Source organism: Hippocampus zosterae, chromosome 12 (genome assembly GCF_025434085.1).
Source record: "Hippocampus zosterae strain Florida chromosome 12, ASM2543408v3, whole genome shotgun sequence".
In the NCBI taxonomy this organism is placed as follows: domain Eukaryota; kingdom Metazoa; phylum Chordata; class Actinopteri; order Syngnathiformes; family Syngnathidae; genus Hippocampus; species Hippocampus zosterae.
Genome location: NC_067462.1, coordinates 6086341 through 6114324, shown reverse-complemented (window position 1 = coordinate 6114324; position 27984 = coordinate 6086341). Strand labels below are relative to the sequence as shown.

Genomic DNA, 27984 nt, shown 5'->3' with positions numbered 1-27984 from the left:
CCCACCCTCATTAAGGAGGAGCCGACAGACACGCTCAACATGCACACTAAAAAGTGGACGCAGAGACTCACGTTCAGCTTCTTGGAGTGAGACTTTCATCGTCAAGAAGTCCAATAGTGATGCTAATCACAGGTTGATCCTGCACAAGGTGGACCAGGACTGACAGCTGAACCAGCAGTCCAACATCTTTGGAGAGAGAGCAGATCGTTGTGGCCCCCACCACCCACACTTACCTCTGGAGAAGACTGCAGGTAAGACCTCTGAGCAGCGGTGGAATGCCGGTACATATTTCTGCAAGACTTTGGGAAATTCCTAAGCAGGCTTTATTGTTGCTTAGTTTACATTTTCCGTTTGAGGATGACAAGGATTGTGGGATTGCAAATTAATCCCTGTCACGTTTGTCTGTTTAGTTCTGATTTGTGAAACCTTCCTTCAATAAAGTCACATGGTGTGTATTTGACTGGACGGTGCTGGCTAGTCAAACACATGTAATGCAGATGTAAAGTTTGGCTGCCAAGTGCATAACATTGCAGAGAGGTTGCTTTATTTGCATGCACGGTGTTGTCATGCATCCAAGCTGCATGTTGGTGCAAAGCTTTTAGCCCCAAGTTACAAACATTTTAGTTGGCTTCATCATAGCCTTGATCATCCGTTATGCTCTGCTAACAAGACCGCCTTTATGTTGTCCTGAGTTGCCTCGCTACCAACTTATTTCAATAGCGCTTAATTAGTAACACCATCCCACGGGAGAGCGCTCATGGACGCCAAAGTACTTTTGGGGTTATGTGTGCGGTTGTGAGCGGGCACACCTTCCGCCTTTCTGCATAATTGTTTTCATGGTGCCGCCTGACTGTCCCGGGGGCCCTCAGGGAAAGCCCTGCCCGCAGACAGGCAGCTCGGCCCCGGTGGGGACAAGCCGGGTCCTGCCGAGCTTCTGATGTCTGCTGGCTGACTTTGAACTGCAGCTGCCGAAGGTGGAAATCTATCTGTCTCATCCACACACACAAACACACATTTCGCCATTGCCCTTCCCCTTACTCGCAAGCCCCGCAAGCGGCCTCTGTTGCCATCAAGTCTTTCATGTTCACAGGTAGAAAGGCTAAAAGAGGAAGCCACAGGAGGACGGAGATGTCATCTTCAAAAGCTGTAAATGTAGAAAGACTTTTGAGGATTAAAGGGGTACTGGCATCGGACAAAAAAAAAACAGCATCGAATACACGCCCCGTTTGGCCATTCACCACCTTGTTACTTTACACTAAATCCATATCTTAACACCGTTTAGTGGATCCGTGTGTTTCCCTGTTAAAGTCGGGAGGTGATTTATGTTGAACTGTCAGAGCTGATTCTCCTCCAAAACGCACGCCTAACCACAGTGAAAATTGTCGAGCTCCAGAGGCCCATTTGTTCATTCATCACCCTCTCGAAACCGAATTCAATGAAGTGCATTCATCAGCATTATACGCGGAAGTAACTTGAAATCCGCTCATTTGTTTTTAATTCAAGACAACTGTTTGCTTTTTCAATGCCAGCGCAACAACGGGCACTGCAACTCGTCCCATACGCTCCATTGATAGGCAGAATATAGAAGATGGTTCTCATTCATCCGTTCAGTCAGTTGCAGGGCAGCTATTGCAAAATATATTGTTCAATTTACTCCGTTTTATTTTGTCAAGTGGTTGCACAGAATAAAATCATCTGCATCCAGATATTTTTTTTGTGGAAATTATTATTTCCACAAAAATTACTTCAAATTTTTAAATTACACATTTTAAATTACTTCAAAAAATGTATCCTGATCTCACTGATTTTATTTTGTGGAACTGCTTGATCAACCAAATTCAACACGTTTTTTTTTCATTGCACACACATCTACGGGCAATTTGGAATCAAGGAACCCTTCACAAGCACAAACAGAAAATGAAAATATGAAACAGCTTCGAACCCTGACTGTGATGCAGAAGCAGCACTGTTTTTTGTTTATTTAAATAGTCTGCCGTTAGTCGAATCATCTATTCACGCATGCCATATTCATTTTGTCTTTCTTCCACGATACCACCAGCTTGCTCAATACAACATGGCTACAATACAAAATTAACATCATCAAGATGTTTTTTTTTTTTTTTTAACTCTTAGATGAGAAAAGTATTCTAAGGATGAAAAAGGAAAGCCAGCGTTTGTGACTGACCTGTTCAAAGTTCCACCGTCATTGAATAATTCATGTAAGCTTTTGTTAAATTATCAATTATTATCATTTTATGTTTGAACATTACAGTATTGTCTTTGATGTTAAAGTTACCTCGATGTGTAACATGTTTATTTTGAGAGCGTCTGATTGGCTGAAGAAAACAGGAAGTCTTTTTCGTAGCCGCAAGAAGAAGTTGTGTTCTCGAACGTGCTGCGGTGGTGCCGACAGTTTTTTTTCCCTTTCAATGAAACTGCATTCCATCTCTCCTTTTGCCGTTCGTAAAGTAGAGCTATCCACTAAAAACAACAAATCCCTCAACTTACATGAAGGTGACATCACGCCACTTCATCAGGGGGGTTATTTCTCTTGGGATTCATTTGCGAGTGCGTTTGCTATTCATGTTCTTGTCAATTGAAAAAAAAAGGACTATCTGAATCAAATGATGCGGCAACACTGCTGCGTTTGTTCACACTGTCCACTTTTCATGCCATCACGCAAATAAATAAAAAGCAGACAGTTGCCGTATGAGGAGGGAGGGAGGCGGCGGGGGTGGGGGGACGACAAACAGTGACATTATGCAAAAGATCCTGAGTCACCAGTTTATTGATGCAAGGCGAGCGCGCTTCGAGTGGGCTAACCGCAGCTGCGGAGCCTCAAGCGTCGCGTGATTTATTGAGGGCAATTGGCGAGTGTGAAGTCACCGGCGAGAGCCATGTTGCTTTACTCATCTGATTCCTATGTTGTCTTGTAAGTTCGGTGATGGCATTTAAAAAAAAATGGACTCCCTTTGTCTCAGGAGAACAAGCAGCATTAGATGAGAAGGAGTAGGCAAACTGTTGGCACAAATCTTTTTGTCAGCTTGAAAAAAAAAAGGATGTTGGAATAGCTCGTCGGTGGCTTGAGTTTGGAGGAATTCTCTGACCCCCTCGTGACTTCGCATCCATCATGTCATCCATCATCTATCAGATTGACTTAACCACGGGCAACCCTCCCACAGTGCTCATATTTGTTCAAGAAACGTGTTTACTCTTGACTCGATGGTCATTCATGACTGAAGTCAGTAATTCTTGTCAGCGCCTCACAATAAATCCACCCACTCGCTTCTGAGGTCAGATCTGCAAGGAAGTGTGCCTCATGCATTCTTAAATGATGTTCTGATTTGATTTATTTATTTATTCCCTAGACGGAGGGCAAAAATGTTTTCGTTGCAGGACGATCCAATAAGGAATATAAATACCGTTCAGGCTGCAGATTAAGCTTTCCACTTAACTTAGCTCTGACAAAATAAACACAGACAAGAAGGAGACATTGTGGGCCGGTCTATCTAACGAGAAGCAAACAAGGTATCGGGAAGAAGAGTCGATGAAAGACATCACCAGCAGGCAAACCATCAAAGAGAACAGACTTTTGACTCTGCGTGCGTGTGTGTGTGAGTGTGTGTGCCTGCCTGCCTTCTTTTCATGTAAGTTTGTTTTTACGCCGCTCCTGAGTGGGAAGCTGGCACTTAGTCTGTAATTAAGCCAATCAAAAAGATGAAGAGACAGACGAGGAAATGCATACGCAAATATAACACACATCACAGAGATCAGATTGGGTCAGTTACTCAGAGATGAGTAACTGAATGACTCATCTCTACAAAATTGTACCGGTTCCTTGACTTGAGAATACAGTAATAAGACTCGAGTAAATGTAAATGGAAGTCCTCCGAACAATTAGCTGAGCAGCTTTTACTTTGTCATTGCTTTCATCAGGGCCCACGCATCAAACAGAAGAAAATATCAAATGGGAATGTGAAAATTCAGATTATTGCCCAACAATATCACAGAGACTAAAACAATAAAAAGCGGACTCCTTATAAAATAACATACGTTAAATTCCGTCACCAGAAATGCCCTGAAATTAACTTTTTTTGTTAACATTTGTGAAACAGCCCAAGTTCCAAGTGGCGTTCTTGAAGGCTGAAAGGTGGACATTTTTAGGCAGAGCCAGATACCGCGCATGACTTAGCTCTTTTTCTGTTTAAATTTTAAATGACGGAGTAAAAGCAACATTCCGTCGTAACAACTCAAGTAGAAGTAAAAAATATGCTGCATTAAAATGATTCTGACAAGTACAATCTTCCACATGTGTGTCCCAGTTCAGTATGTCAAAAACACATCTGTGAATAGATTTTTTTTTTGTTGTATCATCGTAATTAAAGACCAAGTGCCTCATTTTTATTTTTATTTTCCCCAATATGAGCTGTGCTTAATGAGAGCATCAAGAAAATTGCCCGAAGGAAAAAAAATGCTTTAGCAAACAAATCAGAAATCAATCAGCATCCGGAATTGACGTTCTACTGTGCTTAAACTGACCTCGAACCTTTGAGCTATCCCAAATTGGGCAGCATGTTAACTCCGAAACATGATTTTTCAGTGGCATCTGGGTAAAGTGATATTTTCCAAGGAAATGAGGTCCAGCTGTTGTTTGACTTTTGCTTCTGCTCGCAAAGCTGCAAATCACTTAACGCGTGTGTTTATTTTCACGTCCGGCTGATGCCATGATGGCGCTAATGAGTTGCGTTCATCTTTGCCTTCAGTTAGCTCCTGACAGCTTTGATGGCTGCTCTGTTCATTGTCCGTGGAGAAAAGTGAAAGAAAGTACTTACAACTGCAATTTGTTTGTCACCAAACCAGAATGCCGGCGAAAGAAATGAATACAAGCACATTATATGTTTCATGCCCGTGTTTGTGAGCAGTTCTCGTTGCTGCAGCCGTTGTGAAGGCTCTGTATAAATGAAGCCGTATTGTATTCTCTTTAGCGTAGCACCATCTAGTGGATGCATAGCGCAGCCGCTATTGTAGCTTCTATTCTATGCGCCTTATAATGCGGTGCGCCCTAAGGCCATTCGTTGAAGGTGCACCTTATAATCCGCCGCGCCTTATACAGTGGTACCTCTACTTACCAACTTCCTTGGATCCGTTCTTGACAAAACTTCACGCAATACCCACTTCTGAGAGAGAACATGAACTAAAGAGTGGAATGAATTAGGGAATTTACATGGAAAATGCGTCTTTACTTACAAAATTTCCGAGTTAAGAACATTTTTCCAGAACCAATTAATTTGTAAGTAGAGGTACCACTGCAGTGCAGAAAATCCGATTGCAAAAGTAAAAGCAATCGGCGTTTGAGTGACAGGTGGACCGCCGTCCCTCTAGTTAACTCTCTCTTAGCTGCTTCACTGTCCTCCAGACAAAATGCCAGCAGCTCATTCCTCTTCTGCGATTAGCAAGGAGCGTCCCTCACTTTCCATCACTTTGATGGGAAACGGCCAAATAATAATAATCGCATCCCGTGTTGCTGAAGGCCAGATGCTTCATAGCACGGGTAATTGTGTTTACAGAATGTTATTCAACTGACTTCCTGATTTTTATTTTTGTTTTTTATTTGATTGTCATTCACCAGTTAAGTATGAACGAAAGTTCATTCAAGTAAAATTGTTACGAAAAGTACGGAAACCGAGTGGAATACAATTGGATGCTATATTGTGCTGTCTCGCATCTCAGCTCTCTAAATGTACAGTGGATCTATCCGGTTGATTTATTCTCCGCTGTTAAACCTGAGCACAAGATTGACTGACGTTAATTCGGGCACATGCTGCACAGATGTGAGGGCACAGTGACGAGGAAAAGTTGGATGATTTGTGTTTTGAAGAAGAAGAAAAAAAAATGAAGTCTGGAAATGATTGACAATAGAAGGACATCGAATCAAATAAGAAGTTGCAATAACGTTTTATTCTTCTGTCAGGATGGAGGGCTTGATTTACAGCATGTGCTCGTGATTTCGTTGCAAAAAAAACAAAAACAAAACATATAAAACATAATGAAACTTGATGGGTTGAGTCATGGCCTCAGAAATGCACTTAATTGTCTGTTGCAGAACTCGGTGGTGGATATGGAGAATTGATTGATGTTGGGAGCGGAACTTTTGAAGGACGAAGTGACCTGCGGGTTTTCCATCTTACCTAAATTGATGATAATCACAACCAAGACTCGCTGTGATGAGCATTTAAAGAACACAAGTCACGTAAGGCTGCGTCGTTTGTGGCTGCACGATGGAAAGAAATGAGAGCTGCAAAAAAAATGACAAAAGAAAACAATTTCAATGGGAGACGGGTGGACCAAATTCATTTTCCATGTGCTGTTTATTGAGTTGTCACAGGAAATCAGTGGATCAAAAATAACGATGATCGGAATCTTTTTTTTTATTAAATTGCCCCTTTGTTCTCTTTCTCGAGCCGTCCATGTGTAGATGGTTTCCTTCCTTGCATAACTTGCATGCCGATACCCAAATAGCCTAAAGAGCCTTAAACCTAAATCTTGTTTTTGTTTTAAGACACGTTTCAATAAATCCAATCCCTTAACTCAGCAAGGCAGAGCTATTTTTCATCCAATAAATAGCCACAATAACAAAAACAGACCTTTGAAACCACAATTTTTGGCCTGGCGAGATAACGGGGGGTATTTCTGCTCTTGATTTGGTTTCATGGTCTTGTGGCCATCATCTCAGAGAGACGAAATCCAGATGACCGACTGTCCAATATGTGCCACGTTTAACACGAGCAAGTTTTCACATGTGCGATCCTTTCGCAGAGTGGCGAACCAAACAAGCAACCATGCCGATCACAATATCGTTCGGACCCTTCCCCGAAATACTTTGCTTTTGCCAACCTAACCTCGTGCGTAAAACGGACATATTTAGCATCACCTTTCGTGACGCTTCAATCTGGCGGCGACCACGAGATTCCGCCAAGACGACCTGCTAATGGCGCACCAAAAAAACAGAGGAGTTATTTAGAGAAGATTATGCGGTTGTTAGAAGATGAATAACCTCGGGGCTTGACTTTCATCCCGGACCTGCCTCGACACACAGAGAGAAGGTTTGCAGGGGATGAAGTGAGGGTTGAAAGAAGTAGTAAGGCTTGTCAAAAGACAAAGAGCCTTCAAACACTCTCTGACTGAAAAATGTGCGTGTGCGCATGTGTGTGTGCGCGTGGATGGGTGTCTGTTAACTCCGTAATGATTTGCCCTGAGGGGCTTCATATACATTTGACAGTTCTTCGTTTCCTGCTATCCGGCCTTTTATCTCATCAGCAACTTGCGCGCGCGCACACACACACACACACACACACACACACACACACACCAAGACTCGCACACGCTCACGCATGCACACGCAAACCGGTTGTGGCCTGACCACAAGGACTGTCCTCAAAGACCAACTGATGTGATATATATTGTCTGCATGTGTGTGTGTGGGTGTGTGGGTGCGTGCATGTGTGTAGTCAGTGCCTACACAAGAACAAACCCAGTGGCTAAGGAGGATTAGCCATCATTGAGGTTTAGAATGTTTTTCACCAAAAAAGAGTGATATCTGAGGATTGCAACCACACAGAAAGATGCTGAATAGCGACACATACTCCATTTTCTTTTCTTTTTTTTTTTTGTAATCACGCAAAAAAAATGTATTTGACGCCGCCAGGCAACATGAGGTGCATTTTGAGTTCAGCTGATGTAGTTGACAGTGTAACTGGAGACGAAAGCCGCAAGACGGGAACACCACGGACAAAGTCGACAGTCTTCAGGTAGACTCTCGTTTGTTTTTTTTCCCTTTGCGTCGTTGGTTTGGGTTCTTGTGAACAAGATGGACAAAATTGATCATCAGATATTTCCAAATGAATGTGACTGTGTGTTGAGTGAAAACTAAGCGTTTTGAGAAAAATAAAAACAGAATATAAAAGAATTTGTAAAGAGAAACATATTTCCCTCCTCCCCAATCATTCATGGAAATCATTCAATATTCGGTCACTATTTTCCGAAGAATTTTTCACTGGATGTGTCAATGACACTCCGATTTCTGCTATTTGTGGGCTGGCCCAGTCGCTATCCCCCGCCAACGCTCGGGGTCGACGGTATACATTTCAGAAATCTGGGGTTCTTTGAATATCAGAACGTTAGCTGACTCTCATCTTGCTAACCGCTATTTAGCATTGAGGCTAATTTTACGCCATGTCACTTTTGGTTTTGCTCAAATAAGACAAGCTGTCGACTCTTGCGAGTCATTAGGTGAAACAGTCTCAGTTTTATTTCCGTTTGTCTATCTCCGACAGTGAGAGATGTTTGAATCGTGTGGTGGGAACATTTGTTTATGATGCCAGGTGTTGGGTATCATAAACAACCGCCACTGCACGCAAAGTTTCTCTTTCCTGTCACTTTTTCTATCCCCCGCCAATGCTCAGGGTCAGCGGTATACATTTCATTAATCTAGTGTTCTTTGAATATCAGAATGTTAGCTGACTCCCATCTTGCTAACCGCTATCTAGCCTTTAAGCTAATATTATGCCAAAGTTTCTGTTTCCTGTCACCTTTTTTAGCCCTCATTTTAGAAAACAACGCAGAAGATTGACAAATGTCTAACTAAGCGACGAGGCTAAATAAAGGAAACAAATTCATGAACAGGAGTCGGTCTGCTGTCATTCCGTTCCAAGTGGGCAAAACAAACAATGAAATCGATTCAGTCATTGTTCAAAACTTGCGCGGCATTGTTTGCTGCATTCATTCATTCATTCATCTTCCGAACCGCTTGATCCTCACTAGGGTCGCGGGGGGTGCTGGAGCCTATCCCAGCTGTCTCCGGGCAGTAGGCGGGGGACACCCTGAATCGGTTGCCAGCCAATCACAGGGCACACAGAGACGAACAACCATCCACGCTTACACTCACACCTAGGGACAATTTAGAGTGTTCAATCAGCCTGCCACGCATGTTTTTGGAATGTGGGAGGAAACCGGAGCACCCGGAGAAAACCCACGCAGGCCCGGGGAGAACATGCAAACTCCACACAGGGAGGCCGGAGCTGGAATCGAACCCGGTACCTCTGCACTGTGAAGCCGGCGTGCTAACCACTGGACTACCGGGCCGCCCTTGTTTGCTGCATTTCAGTCAAAATGTCCTATTTCAGCTGATTGAAGAGATTCTCCCAAAAAACATTGCTGTGAATTATGTTCGTGTGGAAGAATATGTCAGCCCCCCAACCTTGAAAGCTTGATTGAATACTGTAAATACTTTTACAGTGGCAGAGCAAAACATTGCCCCCCATATCCAATTGTTTCATGTATCAAACCAAGAGACAAAAAGCTTTCCTCTTCCACAGCGGGATCCTTCGCTCGTGTTGCGCGAGTGTGACCGGCTAAATTTGAAGCATTATCATTAAGCGTCGAGAGCATTGTTACAGAAGAAACAGCGCTCCAATAATGCAGTCCACTGACTCTTGCTGTCATGAAGGCGCCACTTTGCTGGCTACCGCGCATATGTGCGACATGTGGCTTGTCAGGCGGGCTCCGCCATTCAAACTTTTGTTAGTTTTGACCTTGACAAGTAGGCCTTTGTCGACGTGCGCCTTCTCCTTGCATCTCAAACACTGAGTGGATGTGATGGCCGTGCGTAATCCGAAGGAATTAAGATATTTCAAATGACAAAATAAGTCTTCATGTTGTTTTCGGTTATAAGAGCGCAGAAATGAGTTTCATAGCCAGAATCACAGCAATGCTTGTGCTTGTTTGTAGGATACAGTTCCCGCTCCACTTTTTACAGTCTTTGGCTTTATGTTCCTGATTATAATTTTGCAACAAAGGAGGGAAGTGACTGTCAGCTCGTCAGGGGAAAGCATGTTTGGAAAATGATGAAAAATACACAGGAAGCTTTGAAAATTGTGGAAAGTCAAAACAGAATGTGATTTATTTACAACCCGTGAAATCAACTTTTCGGGTCGGTGACAACCCCACAGTGCAGAGGTACTGAGTTCAATTCCAGCTCCACCTTCTTGTGTGGAGTTTGCATGTTCTCCCCGGGCTGCGTGGGTTTTCTCCGGGTACTCCGGTTTCCTCCCGCATTCCAAAAACATGCATGGCAGGCTGATCGGACGCTCTAAATTGTCCCGAGATGTGACTGTGAGCGCGGATGGTTGTTCGCCTCTGTGTGCCCTGCGATTGGCTGGTAACCGGTTCAGGGTGTCCCCTGCCTACTGCCCGATGATGGCTGGGGTAGGCTCCAGCACCCCCCGAGATACTTGTGAGGATAAGCGGATCGCAAAATAGATGAATGGATGGAAATCAACATTTTGATCAACATGATTTCCAATGCACGTTGGCTTTTACGTTTGCAAATAGCTCCACCAAACCACAGAAGAGAAATAAAAAACGGCCCTCAACTGATCCAAGATAAGCGCACAAAGACGTGGGATCACTTTTTGATCTTTTTATGACTTTTATACATTGCTGTGAGAACAATATTGTCATTCACCGTGGTCATTGTATTCTCAGGGCCTTGAATCAATCACTGTTCTGGTTCTCTTTTGCCTCTCGTGCGAGTAAAATGTATTATTATTATTATTATTATTATTAGGCTAGAACAGGACAGCTCTTGCACGAGTCTTAAGGTGGGAAGCCGAGTATTTCTCCTTTTATGCAAGAGGCGAAAACCCAACAATGCTTTGATACTTTATACAGACTTTGCATGTGATGTTGTCATGATGTGACTTTTTGTGATGTGAATTTTTTACTTCATGTGATTATCACTTATCAAAGTTCTTACATAAAAGCCGTGTTGCTTTTCTCCAGTTCAAAAGGGGACAAATGATAATATTTGGTTGAAATTATATAATTGACACTACATGTAAACGAGCAGAAGAATTACTCTGATTAAAACCTACCCACAGTTTCCTTTTCTTTTCGTTTTGCAATGTAATGAATCCAGGCCAGTTATTGTTTGTGGCCACCATGTTTGAAAAAAAGAAAAGAAAAGAAAAGAGAGAAAAAAAAAACATTTGGAGCAGAGGTTAGCCAACAGTGACGCGTGCCTGCAGATATGAGCCGGAGGATTGCTACGAGCTGTTTTGCTACTATCATTACATGTTTATTGGCAATGAGTGATAGTTGTGCTTCAGTGAACTCATCTGGGCCACACACTACGCATCACAGCTAGCAGTACTGCTCACACTCACCCACGTTGCTGCAAAGGGAGAAGGAAGTCTGAATGTTTGCATTTCTATATTTACGATATCTGAGGGAGCTTTTTTTTTGTCCAATGTCTTCCAGGAAGTGAGCGCAAAAATGCCACAGAGGAGAGGAACGCCAAAATCCATCTTTGTGTCCTCAATTTTAGTAAGTTCTCTGCATTTTTTTTTGCCTCCTATCTTGTATGTCTACTCATTGTTTTCCATGTAGACGGCCTGGCTTGTCTTTGCTGCACTCCCTCGCATCTTTCTGTTTCTTTGAAACAAAGCTGAATCTAGTCGGAGCATGCATCAGAGAGAGTACGGGTTGAATTCGGAAGCACTTGTGAAAACGGGGGCACATATTTTATAGATACGATGGATGATAAAGCCCCCTGCACACCAAGCCATGTAGCTAAACGCGACCGAAGTGAACCAATTAAAAAAATAATAATAATATAGTTGTTTGGCGACTCTTCGCCACACACTAAACTGTCGTCTGCAACCCCATACGACTCTTTAGCGCCGCCCTAGTGGCTCCCTGGAGCTTTTTCGAAAATGTTTGAAATTGGAAAAAGATGGGCGAGCTAAGTATATATTTTTTGTTTGAATATGGTTTCTGTAAGAGGACAACCATGACAAATATTCTTAATGTTTAGCCGGGCGGGATGTCAATCAGGTGGCTCTTGTTAAAAAAAGACAGCGTTTCATGTACTGTAAACAGTACTCGTGAGCTACGATAGTTAACACGCTGCAAAAGTGTGTCCCATGCCTCGTTAATCTTAACGGCTGTTGCTCATAATAGCATGCGTGTGCGGTAATGTGTGGATCGCGGAAGGTTGGTTGATCGAAAAGATCTTTGGTCAAAAAATGTTGGGCACCCCTGCTCTCCAGATGCGCTGCAGGGAAAAAAATGTTGAATCATAAAGGCTCATTGTGTATTTGCAGCCAACTCATTTTGAGAGTAGGCTCATATCGATACATACAGCATGTGTTGCCTTCATTATCAGACTTAGATAAGGTTTTTCATTTTTTGCGGCTCCAGACACATTTGGGGGTTGTTTTTTTGGGGGGGTCCAATGTGGCTCTTGTAACATTTTGGGTTGCCGACCCCAGCTCTATACCGATTGAGCACATCAACACGCAAGCCGCAACAGAAACAAAGGCAGACTCCAATATGCTGTCCTGTATTCTTTATTACTGAATAATAAAAACATGTCCGGTTTCATTGGTCAAATGTGTTCCTTCCCCAAAACTCTTAGAAGTGTGCGAAGAGCCATGAAAAAAAAACAAAAAACAACCCTCAATCAATCCATTCACAATTATTCACATTTGCTTTTTTTTGGAGCAAAACCACAGTTACATTTCACAAAATATCATAGTTTGCCTTTTCATACTTCTGTTGTAACCAAATGAAATCATTTTGGATACAAAGGAAGGCCAACAAATGGGTTGGATTAGCAAAAGAGTCTGTGTGACGCCAAGTTAAATACAAATCATTTGCATGTGCTTCACATCTTGTAAGGGGATAAAGCTGGATGAAGGTCACCGAAAGTTGTTGTAGTTTTTATTTTCACAAGTTTTGGGCTTTACTGGGCTCACCTACGACCGCGAGTACTGTATCATATCTCGTGCCATAACGTGTGGATTTGTGTGTTGGTAAGACAATTGCTCATTATTGACTCAGTATGATGCATTGCAATTCCGCAACACTGCAAAATAAATAATTTGTTAAATTAATCGCGCTAGCATTTATACATGCAGAATATTTGATCTACAGGATCTCTTGATTTGGACCTCCCTGGTTCGTGCGGGCATTCGTGTTGTCTTTGAAAGCTTTAAATACCATTGCAATTTGCCCCATTGTGCAATTTGAAGTCAAGGTTCTTTCAGCCATAACAATGTTTGCATTTGTACAGTACGTGTCTGTCATACACTCAACAACTTCCATCCTAGCCCTGCTACCCAAACGTCCTTCAGTAATAATGCCTTTGTGTCGCTGTAGGTGTGTTGTATGCTCGCCAGTGCGGAGTGTTCCAGCTGTGGAGAGTATGAGTTCCTAAACCAGACCAGTAACAGCTGCCAGGCATGCCCTCAGTGCCAGCCAGGACAGGAGCCACACACGGTGAGATACAGCTAGTGTGTCAACTCATGTGTCACATGCCATCTGGCTTAGTTCATAGTTAAAAGGGTCTTTCAATTCGATACGCACATTTTTTATTTTTGGTCCCATTCAAATCCTGCAAAACATTCATGTCATCACCCAAATGACAATGTCTTGGAACAAATGTGTGTATTGCTACACTTGGACCACCCAATGTGTCCGTCCGGCTGAACACGTTTGCAGCATCGTGCTCAGTGAAAAGTGCCTTAATTCAAAATGAACAGTTCCTCTCCGGTTAATTGCTTTCACTGAGGTTGATGTGAAGGTATGTGTCAAGATTAGTGACGCCTGGTAGTCAAGTCTGTCACTCGACAAAGGCTAAAGAAAAGAAAACGCTTTGTTGCGCGCCTCCCAGGTGGGGCCTTCTTGAGATGCAAACACTCCAAACGGATTGTACCACAATTACTAAAATCTTAAGAGCACTGACAAACTGAATCAAAACTTCAGTCACAATATTGGTTGCTCTTGCGTAATGTAAATACATCCAAGATACCACTGGTGTCAATGTCAAGGCCCGGGGGCCAGATCTGGCCCGCCTCATATTATGTGGCCCGCGAAAGCAATTCAAGCGTATCAGCTTCCACGATGCTTGCTGAAGTCTGACTCAAATTGTCATATATGATGTAATAATTCCAATGTTTGAACAATATATTCTTCTTGATGATGTCAAAACAAGTTATCCATCTATTTGTGGTTCGCTGTGTATGTAATATGTGGAGGTGGTTAAATATTGATAGGGTTTCACAAAAGTCACAATTCATCACGACCCTCCAAGGGAAACGCTAACTACAATGTGACCCGCGACAAAAATGAGTTTGACACCCCAGCAACATACAGTCAGAGCGGCTTCAGAGATTAAATTATTCTGGTTTGGGTTGTTTTTTGTCGAACTGTGCTCATGGTGTTTCCTTAGAATGGTTACACCAATGAAAAAAAAACAAAATTTCAGTTGAAAAACTATTTGATGGCTATTTATAGTGCTGTCAAAAGATGAAAAAAAGGTGAGATTAATTAATTATGATCGGTCATTAATTGATCTAATTAATCTATATTTTAATCTCATCTAAAAATTGCTGAGAAAAGCCCTATTTTCGTTTTAAATTCATTACATTATTGAGCATTGAGGCAGATCAAAAGATTCACATCGCAATAAAGCGATATTGTAAAGTATTTTATTGTTTTTAAACAGACTAAGTCTAAGCCATTTACTTTTTGCTGTATTTGAGACTACTGTAATCCAAATCCTACCTGCAACCTTTAGTTTCGACCACCAGGGTTTGTTTCTGTAAATCTCTAAATAATTACAATGAGGTTATTACAATAAAAATATGGATGATGGATATGTGACCAGACTACCCAGACTCTCATCAAAACCAGCTCCAATTCAACCCCAACCACAACAAGGCCAGTACGTCGTCGTGTCCGCCAGCGTCTCATTAGTATGAGTGACCGTACGACAACCTGACGTTTTCAAAGACCGGTATGAACTCGCCCAGTCGGCTCTCTGAAGATTAAAGACCGTGAGCAGACAACAACATCCTTCCTTTTGAAGCCAAATTAATTGCACCACTATCAACTTCCTTCCCCCGTTTAGCGCCTTGATCCAATAAACGCGCTGTTCTCACTGTACTCATTCCTTGCCGCCTCAACGAGCACCCCCGCGCTGATCCCGATCATTGGCAAGATTAATGGAGTCAGTTTCGAGCCGAAGACAGCGGGATTAGGAAGAAGCAATCAGTCAAGCGAGGCCGCTGCACTTTTCGTCCCGCCCGTTTGATCCCCCGCCGCGCCGCTCATTCAAGCGTCGGCTGTCGAGTGTTGTGTTCAATAATGGCCTAACCACGGGACGCATCGTCACACTGACTTCAGAGAGCGTCTGCAAGCGCGCACGCACGCATGCACACATCACAAGACATCAAATTGGGTATACCACCATAATCCCGGTTCGGTATACCCAATATAAGAGTAATAATGGAAGACTGAGACAAAAAATAAATAAAACAGAAAATGACTCTTCCTAATGAGATGATATGACACGGACACAAACTGGCGTTGAAGAGAAAATTGAGTGGGATGCAAGAAGAGAGATCCGAAGCGCATCGTAAATCAAAGTGACAAGACCCCGTCGAGGGCCCCGTTGCTCTTTTATGAATGAGCCATGAGGGTCAAATCCATTGAGGGAGCTTCACGAGTTTCCTCCCTTCTTGTTGCTGCACGTTTGAGACATGACAGATAAAAGAAATGGTACAATTGTACCTCGACTTCCAAGCGCACCAACTTAACACAAGGGCACTTTTCATATATTAACCCAGTGGTTCTTAACCTTTTTAGAGGTATAAGGTAAGATAAGAAAACCTTTATTCGTCTCACAATGGAGAAATTCACAGCAGCAAAGTTATGAAAGGAAAGAAGTAAAAGGACAAAATATGGGAGCTGCTGTAAAGGCAGCCACTCTCACAGTGCCCAAAAAACCCCCAACCAGTTAATATGCCCATTCACGGAACCCTTCATGGGTGAAAAATAAATATATATTGCTTTTACAAATTCGAGATATTAAAATAACGCATTTATTAAAAACTGAAAACATTAAATAACAGAGAGAGAGAGATAAGCGATAAGTATACTTTTTTTTTTTAACGATGTACTATCACGACAGTCACACGTTGGCTACTAAGCGAATGAAATTTCCCACCACACTGATTGGACAAGCAATGTCATGTGATCATCTGCATAACTAATTAACATGTTGAGTCGCGTGTGTCTTACCCTCCATGGCAGAGGCTCCGTCGAACCCCTGAGACCGACCCACCGAACCCCTGGGGTTCGATCGAACCCAGGTTAAGAACCACTGTATTAAAAGACAATTAACCCCCCCCCCCCTCCTCCCCCCAAAAAATAAAAATTACGAGTATGCGTAACGCAGTGAAATATGTTCATCAATGTACCTGTATGTCAGCAGTGACATAACTTTGTGTTTGTGTGTCCCCGATGTATTGCAGCCCTGTGGCTACGGGGTGAAGGATGAAGACTTTTCCTGCGTGCCGTGTCCACATGGGAAGTACTCCAAAGGCAAATATGAGATCTGCAGACGACACAAAGACTGCGACGCCCTCTATAAAGCCACCGTGCGCACGGTGGGAACGCCGGACAGCGATGCAGAGTGCGGCCCTTGCTTACCAGGGTAAAGCCGCGCACACTGGTGCACAAACACAACAAGATAACGTGAGCGCGGCTTTTTTTGTTGTTGTTGTTGCAGGGCCAAAGTAAAAAAAGAAAAACTAAATAAAATGAGCACGCGAACGCAACGGAAAGACAAAAACAAGATTTAAGAAATGCTTCTTGAAAATTTGAATTATCTGCATTGTTCTCGCTCGACCATTTAAGTCGTTCTCTCTCCTCATGTCACCCTGGACCGTGTTATTACACCAACTTCCATCTTTGAAATATTTCCTATAATTTTGGCCATCCGGAGTTGAAAACCAGAAAATAAGCCCATTATATTGTTGTTTCCCCCATTGTGCAGCAGTTCATGAACAGCTTTTGTCAAATTCTATCGTTGGAAAGACCACCGTAGGGCTGAAATAGCAACGAGCTCCGTCTGGCTCTGTTTTTATGATTTATGACGAGAACTCCCACGATGTGGTCCAAACTGAACAAATGGGATTTTTTTTTCTTTTTTAATCTGAATGGTTGTAGGTAGCATGACAGAACAATCTCATTCAGAGATATAACGAAACCAAAGATGAATGGTTGAATAATATCAGGCATTCACAGACTCCTTGTCGTCTCCTTATCTTCAGTCTCAACTCAGACCTGTAGCGAGCCATATTCTCGTGCCTACGGGCTAAATTTCATCATCTGTCAGATCTTTGTTTTTCCTGCACGGTGTGGCAGACTGTACTCCACTTTTGTCTCCCCCAAAAAATTCCACAGTGCACCTTCTTCTGAAGAGATCATCTTTCAAAGCCGATTATCCGTTTTGACTATTGTCTCCGTGACAGTGATGATCTTATTTTTTTTTGCTTTTCATGCAGGTATTACATGCTGGAGAACAGACCCCGAAACCTTTACGGGATGGTTTGTCACTCCTGCCAGAACGCGCCGCCCAACACCAAAGAATGTAATCACCAAAAAAATCTCTCTCTCTCTCTCTCCTTCTTCTCCGTAGTTCTCCTCCATTTCCTTGACGCCGCATACAAAAGTCACTAAGTCAAAAAATGTTGAAACACTGCTGTAGATTTTCACACCATGTCCTGGAAGTGCATCAAAGAATTGATTATTCCCACCCCACACACACACACACACACACACCTAAAACAGGCACGTACTCGCTTTGTATTTTGCGAGTTAGCGCCATGTCTGTGTGCGTAGGCGCAATTAAAACGTCAGGGAGTTTAAGAAAAGATTATTAGCGTGTTAGCACTTGTGTTGGACCTTCGGTCGACATTTTTGTGTCATGTCAATCGTAGATGATGGATTATGGCTGTGTCCCATTCAACTCAGTCAGGGCCACAAACTTGTTTTGTTTTGTTTTTTCTTTTGTGTAACAATTTTCTGTCAAGAATACATTTTCTCTCTCTCTCACTTCACACAACACACACACGCACATATAAGGTAAATGAAACATGATTTCGCCTCTCTCCCTTTTACTGGAGTCGATTAGACTCCTCACCTGCACAGTGACAATAATTATTATTATTTATGTATTTATTTACTTTTTATATACAGTATTTAAAATATCTCGCCGGGCATCCATGGCAATCACGGCCTGCGACGTATGCCGATTGCCTTTCTCTCATGACTCACAATCATCTCAGTTTGTCTATGACAGCCTGAAACCAGGTTGCCGTGGGCACCGGGAAAAGAGTGGAAAGCCGTGTAAGCGGCCATCTCGGATAACAGATAATCCTTACTGTGTGTGTGTGTGTTTTTTGTGCGTGTGTTCCGTTAGCAATAGAATCAGAATCAGAATCGCCTTTATTGTCATTGTATTGCATACAACGAAATTTGGGTGCCACTCCTTGGTGCATATCGTAAAAAAATAAAATAACGTTTTAATAAAAGCAACAACACACAACAGCAGCAGCAGTGGTAGTATGGAACTGAGGCGTCGCTGCTGGCCCATAAGAGACAAAACCAGAAGACTTTAAAAAGAGTTCAAATTTATAATCTTATCCAGGGAGTGTAAACACATGCTGGAAGATATTTGGAGCCACGGACACATAAACGTGTGTGTGTGTGTGTGTGTGTGTTGCCTGCCTGTGTGTAAGATCAGAGTAATTGTGGTGACATGTCAAAAGAGGCCTTCGCATTGCTTGGAAAAAGCGTGATGAAATATTAGCTAACCAATGAGCTACTAATCAGTTGACTTTGAAAAATAAGAGAAAGGAATAACTCGTGGCAGACACCGAAATCCCAAGGCAAAACATTCCTTCTATCAGAACTAAGAGGTTCCAGAAGCTTGCCTTCAACACTTTCGGTCAAATGTGCTTGAAATCTGCCGATTGGATTTTTATTCTCGTTCCGTTGAGAAATGAGGGCAGATGGTTGGGGGGGGGGGGGGGGGGGATTGAATCGAGGAGAATTTCTAGCAATCACACAATGAGGACCTAAGGAATATGTTTGTGTGTCTTTATTTCACAGGTATGCAGACCAGCGGGCCAGTCCAAAAACCTCAGTTTGATCCAGGTAGCACCACCGTGTTCCCTCATCTTCAGAAAGGTACACAAAAAACACGCAAGTGACAGAATACATGCATAGAAAAAATTAAAAATAAAAAGCACGAACGAACCACATTCTGTGTCAGATCCAACAGGTCAAGGTCACCTAGCGACGGCTCTCATTATCGCCATGTCAACCATTTTCGTCATGGCCATCGCCATTGTCCTGATCATTATGTTTTACATTCTGAAGGCTAAACCGAGCGGCCAGGGTGAGTGCAACAAAAACCCGGGCAACGGGCATGCGGGGTATCACCCACGTCGCCTACGTGCTAAATGACACGCTTACTATCCGTTTGCAGCGTGCTGCCATGGACAAGTGAAATCGGTCGAAGCTCAGACTAACAAACAAGAGGACAAGAAAGACGGCCCTGGTAAGATTTGATTCATTTCGCCGTTATTTTTAGGGATTACAAATTGGCAATATAAACCAAATAAGAGGTTAGGTTTCCGTAAACTTCACCCACAACCCATGAAAACGGAATCGCTTATAAAATCCGCAACAGATGCAGTTAGTTTCATTTGAATCCAACTAAGGTGAAAATCATACGTTTGTGTAATGACAGTGCGAGCAGCATCCTGATTGCAGTCAGCCAGACTATAATTTGAATTTCCGTTTTTGCTTTCACAACGGTAAGTGAGATTCGCACCGTTCTGCAAAAAAACAAAAAAAACAAAAACAAGAAAGCCTGCGCAATCTGACGTAGGTAATGATTATTTATTCTAGCTTGTGTTTTTATAACCCACAACCGAATTATATTTCACAGCAAATGAAGTATGGAACATGCAGATGTCAGCTCATGTTTAAAACCACAAATTATGAATTGATTATTCTTGAACAGGGTGGTCCGGTGGTCCAGCGGTTAGCGCGTCGACCTCACAATGCGGAGGTACCGAGTTCGATTCCAAACTCCGGCCTCCCCTGTGTGGAGTTTGCATGTTCTCCCCGGGCCTGCGTGTGTTTTCTCCGGGTGCTCCGGTTTCCTCCCACGTTCCATAAACATGCATGGCAGGCTGATTGAATACTCCAAATTGTTCCGAGGTGTGAGTGTGAGAGCGAATGGCCGTCCATTGATTTGTATCCCTGCGATTGGCTGGCATCCGGTTCAGGGTGTCCCCCACCTACTGCCCGAAGACGGCTGGGATAGGCTCCAGCACCCCTCGCAACCTTTGCGAGGATAAAGCGGATCGGAAAATGGAAGGATGGACCCATTATCCTTGGGCAGTAGCATCATTATAGTCCCTTCAAAATTCAAACCCACTTTCATTGGGAGGGGAAAAAAAGCTTCAAAAACAATATGAAGCTTCAGAGTTTCAAAACCAGTCACATTTGATGCTTTAGGTTTCTATTCCAACAGCTGTAACTTACATTTATTTATTCATTCATTCATTCATCTTCCGAGCCGCTTGATCCTCACGAGGGCCGCGGGGGGTGCTGGAGCCTATCCCAGTTGTCTTCGGGCAGTAGGCGGGGGACACCCTGAATCGGTTGCCAGCCAATTGCAGGGCACACAGAAACGAACAACCATTCGCACTCACACTCACACCTAGGGACAATTTAGAGCGTCCAATCAGCCTGCCATGCATGTTTTTGGAATGTGGGAGGAAACCGGAGCACCCGGAGAAAACCCACGCAGGCCCGGGGAGAACATGCAAACTCCACACAGGAAGGCTGAAGCTGGAATCGAACCCGGTACCTCTGCACTGAGAAGCCGACGCGCTAACCACTGGACTCCCGGGTGGCCCACACATTTATTTATGGAAGTCTTTTATATTTTTATTTTATTTTTTTAGTAAAAAAATATGGCTTATTTTAACAACGCCAAAAATTTAAACGGATCGCGTTGCACCCTGGAGGTTGCTTCATCCCTCGTAAAACACATTTTAACATCTCAATTTGAGCCAGTCCAGCATGTGTGCATTAAGAACGTTACATTTCGTGGCACAATATTGGTTACGTCAGCGGTGAACTGGCACCGTGCATGTGCAAGTCTGCCTCAGTGTACGTATGCGGGTGTGCGGGTGGGGGAAGGTGGGAGGGGGAGGGGCGTGGTGAGTACATCCCGGTGGAATGTGGAACCTGCCCAGATAAAGTCATGCATCCCTTTAGGCGCAATTTCCGCTGACAATGATGCTCTGTTCTCCTTCATGTGCCGCCTCACTCTTCCTCATGTTCTCAAGAGACGCAAACATGCAGACTGTGGTTCCACGGCGGGTGGTGGGGGGAATAAAAATAGATTTAATCATATAATGACTAAAAGGATGGCAATTTCAAGACTTAATAATATAATCACCAAAAATCATGGCAATTTGGCTGGCTGTGATTCACAACAAAACATGTTGGCACTTAAAGAGAGGGTAATATTGTGTATACATGGGCGAGACGCCATCGCTCCGAGCTCGAGCTGTCACGTATATATAGACTGCGTTAATAAGGCTACGAGATGAAAGTCCATGCGTGCTTTCACACACACATGCACACAAATGCATATACTCGCGCCCTCACACGCACTTTTTACTGTGTCGAGCGTAACAGATCCAATCTTTAGCCACCCCCTCCTCAACTCGAACCCCCACGCCAATGCTCGCTTTAATTAGACCCCCAACAAAAACGCAAACCCCAGCAACCGCTGCGAACCCGCAAACCCTCCAACTGCAACGCTTGCAGCCACAATTGCTATTCACATAATGATCACTGTAATTGCCTTGTTTTTTTTGTTTGTTTGTTTTTCATTTTAACATCCCGTGGCTGCAGGGCCCTAAAGTGAGCGTCATGTCGTGTGAATAAATATGCTCATGGATCAGATTTTAACCACGCATGAAAGAAAATTAAAAATACGGGAATTAGCTGAGACTGTTGATTTCCTCAAATGGAGCTATCCCTCACTTTTTTTGTTGTTGTTGTTGTTTTATGCGGTTGGTACATTCCACGACTCCCAACGAGAGGCGAATTTCCGCAAAGCCGAGGTTGACTTTTTGGATTTTAGTCTTTGGGCCGGGGATTTACTCCCTCTATTAAGTCCCCACACACACGGTTCCCAACCTTCTAATTACTCCATACTCTTACTAAATGGAACTTTTAAAACGCAAAATGAAGAATAAATACGGAGCTGCGACTGGGAGGGTAGTGAGCTCTGCCTCTGACAACAAAGCGTCGAGTTTATCTTTTTATCTGAAAATGGTTTACCTTCACTAGAATCACCCATCATGTTGTTCACAACAGTGTAATGCGAACCGATTAATGCGCCTTGTCAATCGTTGTGGGAACTAAAACCAAGTTGCCATGACTACCAAAGATGAAAATGAAGAAGAAGCAACTTCCGCTGGAAGTATGGATCTCATCCATTGGCGACTCGTTTTCCGTAAAGATTTACAAAGCACATTACTCCCCCTCCCCACCCCGCTAGAACAGCAACAACAAAAAGTGTTTGCGTAACATACAGGTGTCAAAATCAAGGCCCGGGGGCCAGATCTGGCCCGCCACATCATTTAACGTGGCCCAAGAAGTTTTTGTTTACAAAACCTTAGATGGTTTCGCAGTCAGAACGGCCCTCCAAGGGAACCGGTAACATGGCCCGCGACAAAAATAAGTTTGACACCCCTGGTGTAACGTGTACCTTTCCTATGACTGATACCACCATTTCGCAGTCACGTCCTTTACCGCAGCAAAGCATCTGTAAAGCTGACGTTCACGGTGAAAACATGCAGAGCTGTTATCTCTTCACTGTTGGCAACTGAGTTTGCGCTTCCAGTTGAGCTGAAGTTTTCACAGCAACTATTGTCTTCTCCTCGTCTTTCAGATAAGGTGGTGATCTTCTCGGAGAAAGACGAGTTCGACAAACTTCAGGCCTCGCCTCAGATGACGGTGAAAAGGTAAGACACGGCCGTGATCCGGATTTTTCCTTTCTTACGGTTTTGTAATGTACTTTGCCTCGCCATGAATTCAGTGTCCATTTTGTCATTATGCCATCTATCATCCATCCATTTTCAAATCCACTTATCCTCACGAGGGTTGCGAGCGGGCGTGCTACAGTGAAACTCCTTTACAACAGGGGGGGTTTTTGTTATAGGGGGAAGCGGAAAAGAAGGAATGGCTTTCATGCATGAAGATTTTATTTTTTTACACTAGGGGGTATTTTCGCACATGTAGGTTTCTTTGTAGAGGAGTTTCACTGTAGAGCCTATTCCAGCTGTCTTACGGTTACGGTGCCTTCTACCGAATTTCAGCGTCAATGAAACATTTTGCCTTTCGCGCTGTCGCACCGTTGAAATCAAGCCACATACCAAGCCACCTTTAATTTGTAAATATTCCATTTATTCGCAATAAATAGCCTCCTGCGTGCATGTGTGTCACAACCCGACGAAAAAAACGGGGTGCCATAGTTTGATTCAACATGTGTTTCTAATGTAGCCGCCACGGAACAAGTCTGAGCGGCAGTAATTTTGTTGATGCTGGCGGTTGGCGAGTCTTTTGCGGGTGTGAGGTACACGACACCTCGTAAACACCAAAAGGTGAACAGTCTGGACGGAGGGGGGCAGGGAGGGGGTTGGGGCGTTGGCGTAGGTTTTTTGGTTGCTATTTATTTTCAGACTTTTCTTCAAACCACCGTATGATGATAATTCGGCCTGATCAACAGGATGGCTCTTGTCAAATCGGTATCCATTTTTTTTTGCCCAAGTTTTATGGATACCACTGGGCGTGGTTTCAGCACAATTATCGGACACGCCCACAGCACTTGAGAATAAAGGGAACGGCTTTATTTTGCCTGAATTTCAAGCTTTTTTATGCTCACCTATTTTGTTAAATGATTAAAAGTTTATGAACAACAATCTTCTTTGTGGTACACCAAATTCAAAAGACAGAATTATTTTCACTCAACGGTCGTTTTGATTTTGTGACAACTAAACCGGTAGACTCGGGATTACGAGTCAACGCCAGTCAACCTTCCCAATCACTTTTGAGCGATATTTGTCAACTTAAAAAGCGAAATCACATTCCAATCCAATGTGCGGCAGTGAAAACGACGCCTCGTCCGAGAACGAGCAGCTGTTGAGCCGCAGCATCGACAGCGACGAGGAGGCAAACAACAACCCGACCCCCAATTTGGGACTCAACAACGTGGGCAACAAGCCCGACCTCTGCCTGCTCACTCTGGGCGCCGTGGACACCGATTCCGCCAGTAACGGGACCGCCAACGTCAGCGTCGGCCCCAACGGCAACCTCCCCAGTCCCAGCCACACGGGTAGCATCAACCACATCTCCGGCGCTAACCACATCAGCAACGTGACCGCAATCAACAACAGCAATAAGAACCCAGGGGTAGGAATGTGGATCGTTGAAATATGTGTACTTATATGCATTGATTATAAACAGATCTGCAGTTGCGGTTCATCTGGATCACATCGTGTGGTTTTTTTTTTTTTTTTCCGACCGCACAGATGTTACAGAGTCGCAGGAAAAAGATCCTGGACCTGTATGCTAAAGTGTGCAATGTGACAGACGGTACGTTCTTCTCCAACAGCAGAATATTTTTTTGTATGTCATGCTTATAATTTATGACTAATTCAGGTTTGTGAAAGTAATCTGAACAAATTCATTGAACGTTTCACGAGCGGTCATCAATATGTCATTGAGTCGTTAGAAATTGCCGTTGTCTTGTAACAATGATCGGAACAACACAGCTGGACTTTTTATATCGACACAAATAGTCTCGGTCGAATATTATTTCAAAGTTTTTCCCGGTTGTTTCACTTTTGGGGAAACGCAATGGGATAATGGTGAGCACGTCTGTCTCACAGCTCCGATTTGATTTCTTTATGTCGTCTGGCTTTCATTGAGAGTCATGCTAGGTTCATTAAATACTCGAAATCGCCCATAAATTGTAGTTGTAGTCTCCATGTGCTCTGTGATTGGCCGGAAACTTGATCGCAAACTGTGACAAAATATAAATATAAAAATACTATACTATACTATACTATAAATACTGTTGACTTGACTTGACTTGACTTGAATAGCGTCTCCTCGTGTCTCCTCAGGCCTGAGCCCCACAGAGCTTCCCTTCGACTGCCTGGAGAAAGCCAGTCGCATGCTGAGCTCTTCCTACAGCAGCGAGGCCGCCGTGGTTAAGACGTGGAGGCACTTGGCCGAGAGCTTCGGCCTCAAGCGCGACGAGATCGGCGGCATGAGCGACGGCTTGCAACTCTTCGAGAGGGTGAGCACGGCGGGATACAGCATCCCCGACCTGCTCACCCGCCTGGTGCAGATCGAGAGGCTGGATGCCGTCGAGTCGCTGTGCTCGGACGTTCTGGGAGGAAACGACATGGTGGCCGGCGGGGGCCGGGCGGCCGGCGGCGGCGGCCGGCAGGGCATTAGCAGTTTTCATAGCCAGTTGGCGTGCCCGTCACCGTGTCAACCTTCCTCTCAACGCTGCGCCAGCGTCTAAGACGCCTGAGCGGCACAAAACTCTGAAGTTGGGATGAAATCTGCTTTGATGCGCGACGCATACAGAGACTTTTCTTCCTCATCTCATGAAGAACGTTGGCGACTATACCGTGATGTCAAGAAGCTCCATATCAAATATAGTTGGATTTATATTGGCCAGGGCGGCCCGGTGGTCCGGTGGTTAGCGCGTTGACCTCACAGTGCAGAGGTACCAGGTTCAATTCCAGCTCCGGCCTCCCTGTGTGGAGTATGCATGTTCTCCCCGGACCTGCGTGGGTTTTCTCCGGGTACTCCGGTTTCCTCCCACATTCCAAAAACATGCCTGCCAGGCTGATTGAACACTCTTAATTGTCCCGAGTGGGTCAACTGGTTAACATGTCCGCCTCACAGTGCAGAGGTGCAGTGTTCAATTCTTGCTGCGGCCTTTCTCCGGGTGTTCCGGTTTTCCTCCCACATTCCAAAAGCATGCATGGCAAGCTGATTGAATACTCCAAATTGCCCCTATGTGTGAGAGTGAGCACGAATGGTTGTTCGTCTCTATGTGCCCTGCGATTGGCTGGCAACCGGTTCAGGGTGCCCCCCGCCTACTGCCCGAAGTTCGCCGAGATAGGCTCCAGCACCCACCGCTACCCTCGTGAGGATAAGCGGATCGGAAAATGAATGAATGAATGATATTGTCCACAGAATTGGAGTCAAACCACCTAGATGTGGTGTCTTTGCTAGCAAGCTTTTGTGCTTTTTCCATCCGTCAAGTACGGAGACGCACCCACAGAACCAATCCGTTGTTCAGGGAGAGACTTGTTGTTTCCCTCAGTGTAAAATAATTTTCCATTGCGAACGAGGTCCTCTCTCAGGTTCAACGTCAATAACCTGTACAAATCCTGTCCTGGAAAAATGACACCGTCCGACATTTTGTCAAACGTCTTCCCAAATGACTGTAAGTTGTTCTATCGGAAAATGGAGGGGTGGGGGATGTATCACACTGCATGTTTTTTGGAGATGTAATCTGAATTTGAAGCAGAATTTTTGTTTCTATCAAGTAGACTGGTAGGAGAAACGGGCATGACTCAGGCTCGAGTAGTGTTTTATTTTTTATTTTTCGTCCAAAAAGCCTGCACCAGCTCATACGCACATTTGCACATGTAGCCATAGATCTACACACACCTCACGCAATGTGCCTTCAAACCTCAAAGTCCCAAACACGTGTACCAAACACCAACAAACGACTTCCTCTCCAGCAACCTCACCTGTGACCCCAACCCAACCGCCAACACCCCACTCCTTCATAACATGTCCTTCCTTCCTTTTTTACTTCAACTTCTTACCTTAGTGCTGCCGCCAGTTTTAATTATTAGGTGTGCAAACTCCCCAGGGCCCCACGAATCATCTCAAGTGTTGTGGTTTATACAGCGGCTTCGACGTTTCCTGTGATTTCCACCACCCAATTAAGCATTCAAAGCCATTTTACTTGTGTGAAAGTCCAGCGGAAAAATGGTTAATAAAAAAAAATATGAAAAATAAAAAAAATGGAGCCACAACGGAAGCATGACTAACTAACCCCCCCGGAGCCACAAGAGATTGTCTTGAAATGAAAATGTAAAGAACTGTTATTTAACATTGGTGGGTCGGAGGGCAAAACCATAAAATCGATAGCTCTCAGATAGAAAGCAAAGATGAGATTGTTTTCTTGATTGTCCTTTTATTACACACGATGGCCTTCTTATTATTATTTTTAAAGAAACCGAAGTCTTGTGGTTCTGTCAATCCTGTCAACACAGAATTTGAGCCTCCTTTTCACCAATGGTACCATTTTGATCACAAAATGCCCGCCCCACCTATTGTTGAGCAAACAGAGACGGAATCGAATGCTCAAATCGCTGCAGGTGAAAATGCTCGATTTGATTCATGTGAATGTCGGAATCGGAATCATATCAGCGAAACGGAAGCACAATTTTAAGAATCGCCGCACTTGCTTAGACTTTCATATTTAACATCACACAAGGGACTGGACTCTGCGACTCTGAATGAATCCACGCACATCATATCTTTTGCCACAGCCATCAATTCAACTCCTCAAACTTGAAACTGCGATGCCTTGTTAAAGCTGCGCCATCTTTTGCGAAACCCAGTTTAATTCAAAACAGGCTGAGCATTTTTCTTATTTTTATGGAGCCGAGTTGTTCATGTTCATAAATGACCTAATTGTTGGATCGAGCTGAACTGAAACGGTTCCCGCAGCTGTTTTTTGGACAAGCAACGTCTTACTTATTCAATATGCAGTCTTGAAGATACACAGCATGAATAGGATACCTCAGCAGCACCAGCAGCTTTGGAGCAGTGGAACATGTCCAGAGACACTCAGTTGCATCACAGAATCAAAGTGTCATTGTATATATAACTTATTATTGTACATAATGTATACTTTATTAAAGATGTATGGCACAA

At 43.8% G+C, this 27984-nt stretch overlaps 1 protein-coding gene across 3 annotated transcripts; it reads left to right on the top strand.

Annotated features, from left to right (window-relative positions):
- On the top strand, nt 1-27984 carry edar (ectodysplasin A receptor). 3 transcript variants are annotated; one of them, XM_052081673.1, is made up of 12 exons: nt 2-251; nt 11317-11382; nt 13219-13338; nt 16377-16558; nt 17412-17497; nt 19021-19098; nt 19184-19309; nt 19400-19471; nt 22898-22970; nt 24114-24417; nt 24537-24600; nt 25134-27984. In XM_052081673.1, the coding sequence occupies exons 2-12, from the start codon at nt 11332-11334 to the stop codon at nt 25538-25540; spliced, it is 1563 nt and encodes a 520-aa protein (XP_051937633.1). In that variant the 5' UTR covers nt 2-251; nt 11317-11331; the 3' UTR covers nt 25541-27984. The 3 variants fall into 3 exon arrangements, with proteins under 3 accessions (XP_051937635.1, XP_051937633.1, XP_051937634.1); XM_052081675.1 differs by lacking the exon at nt 19184-19309 and having other exon boundaries at nt 1-251; XM_052081674.1 differs by lacking the exon at nt 2-251 and having other exon boundaries at nt 10992-11382.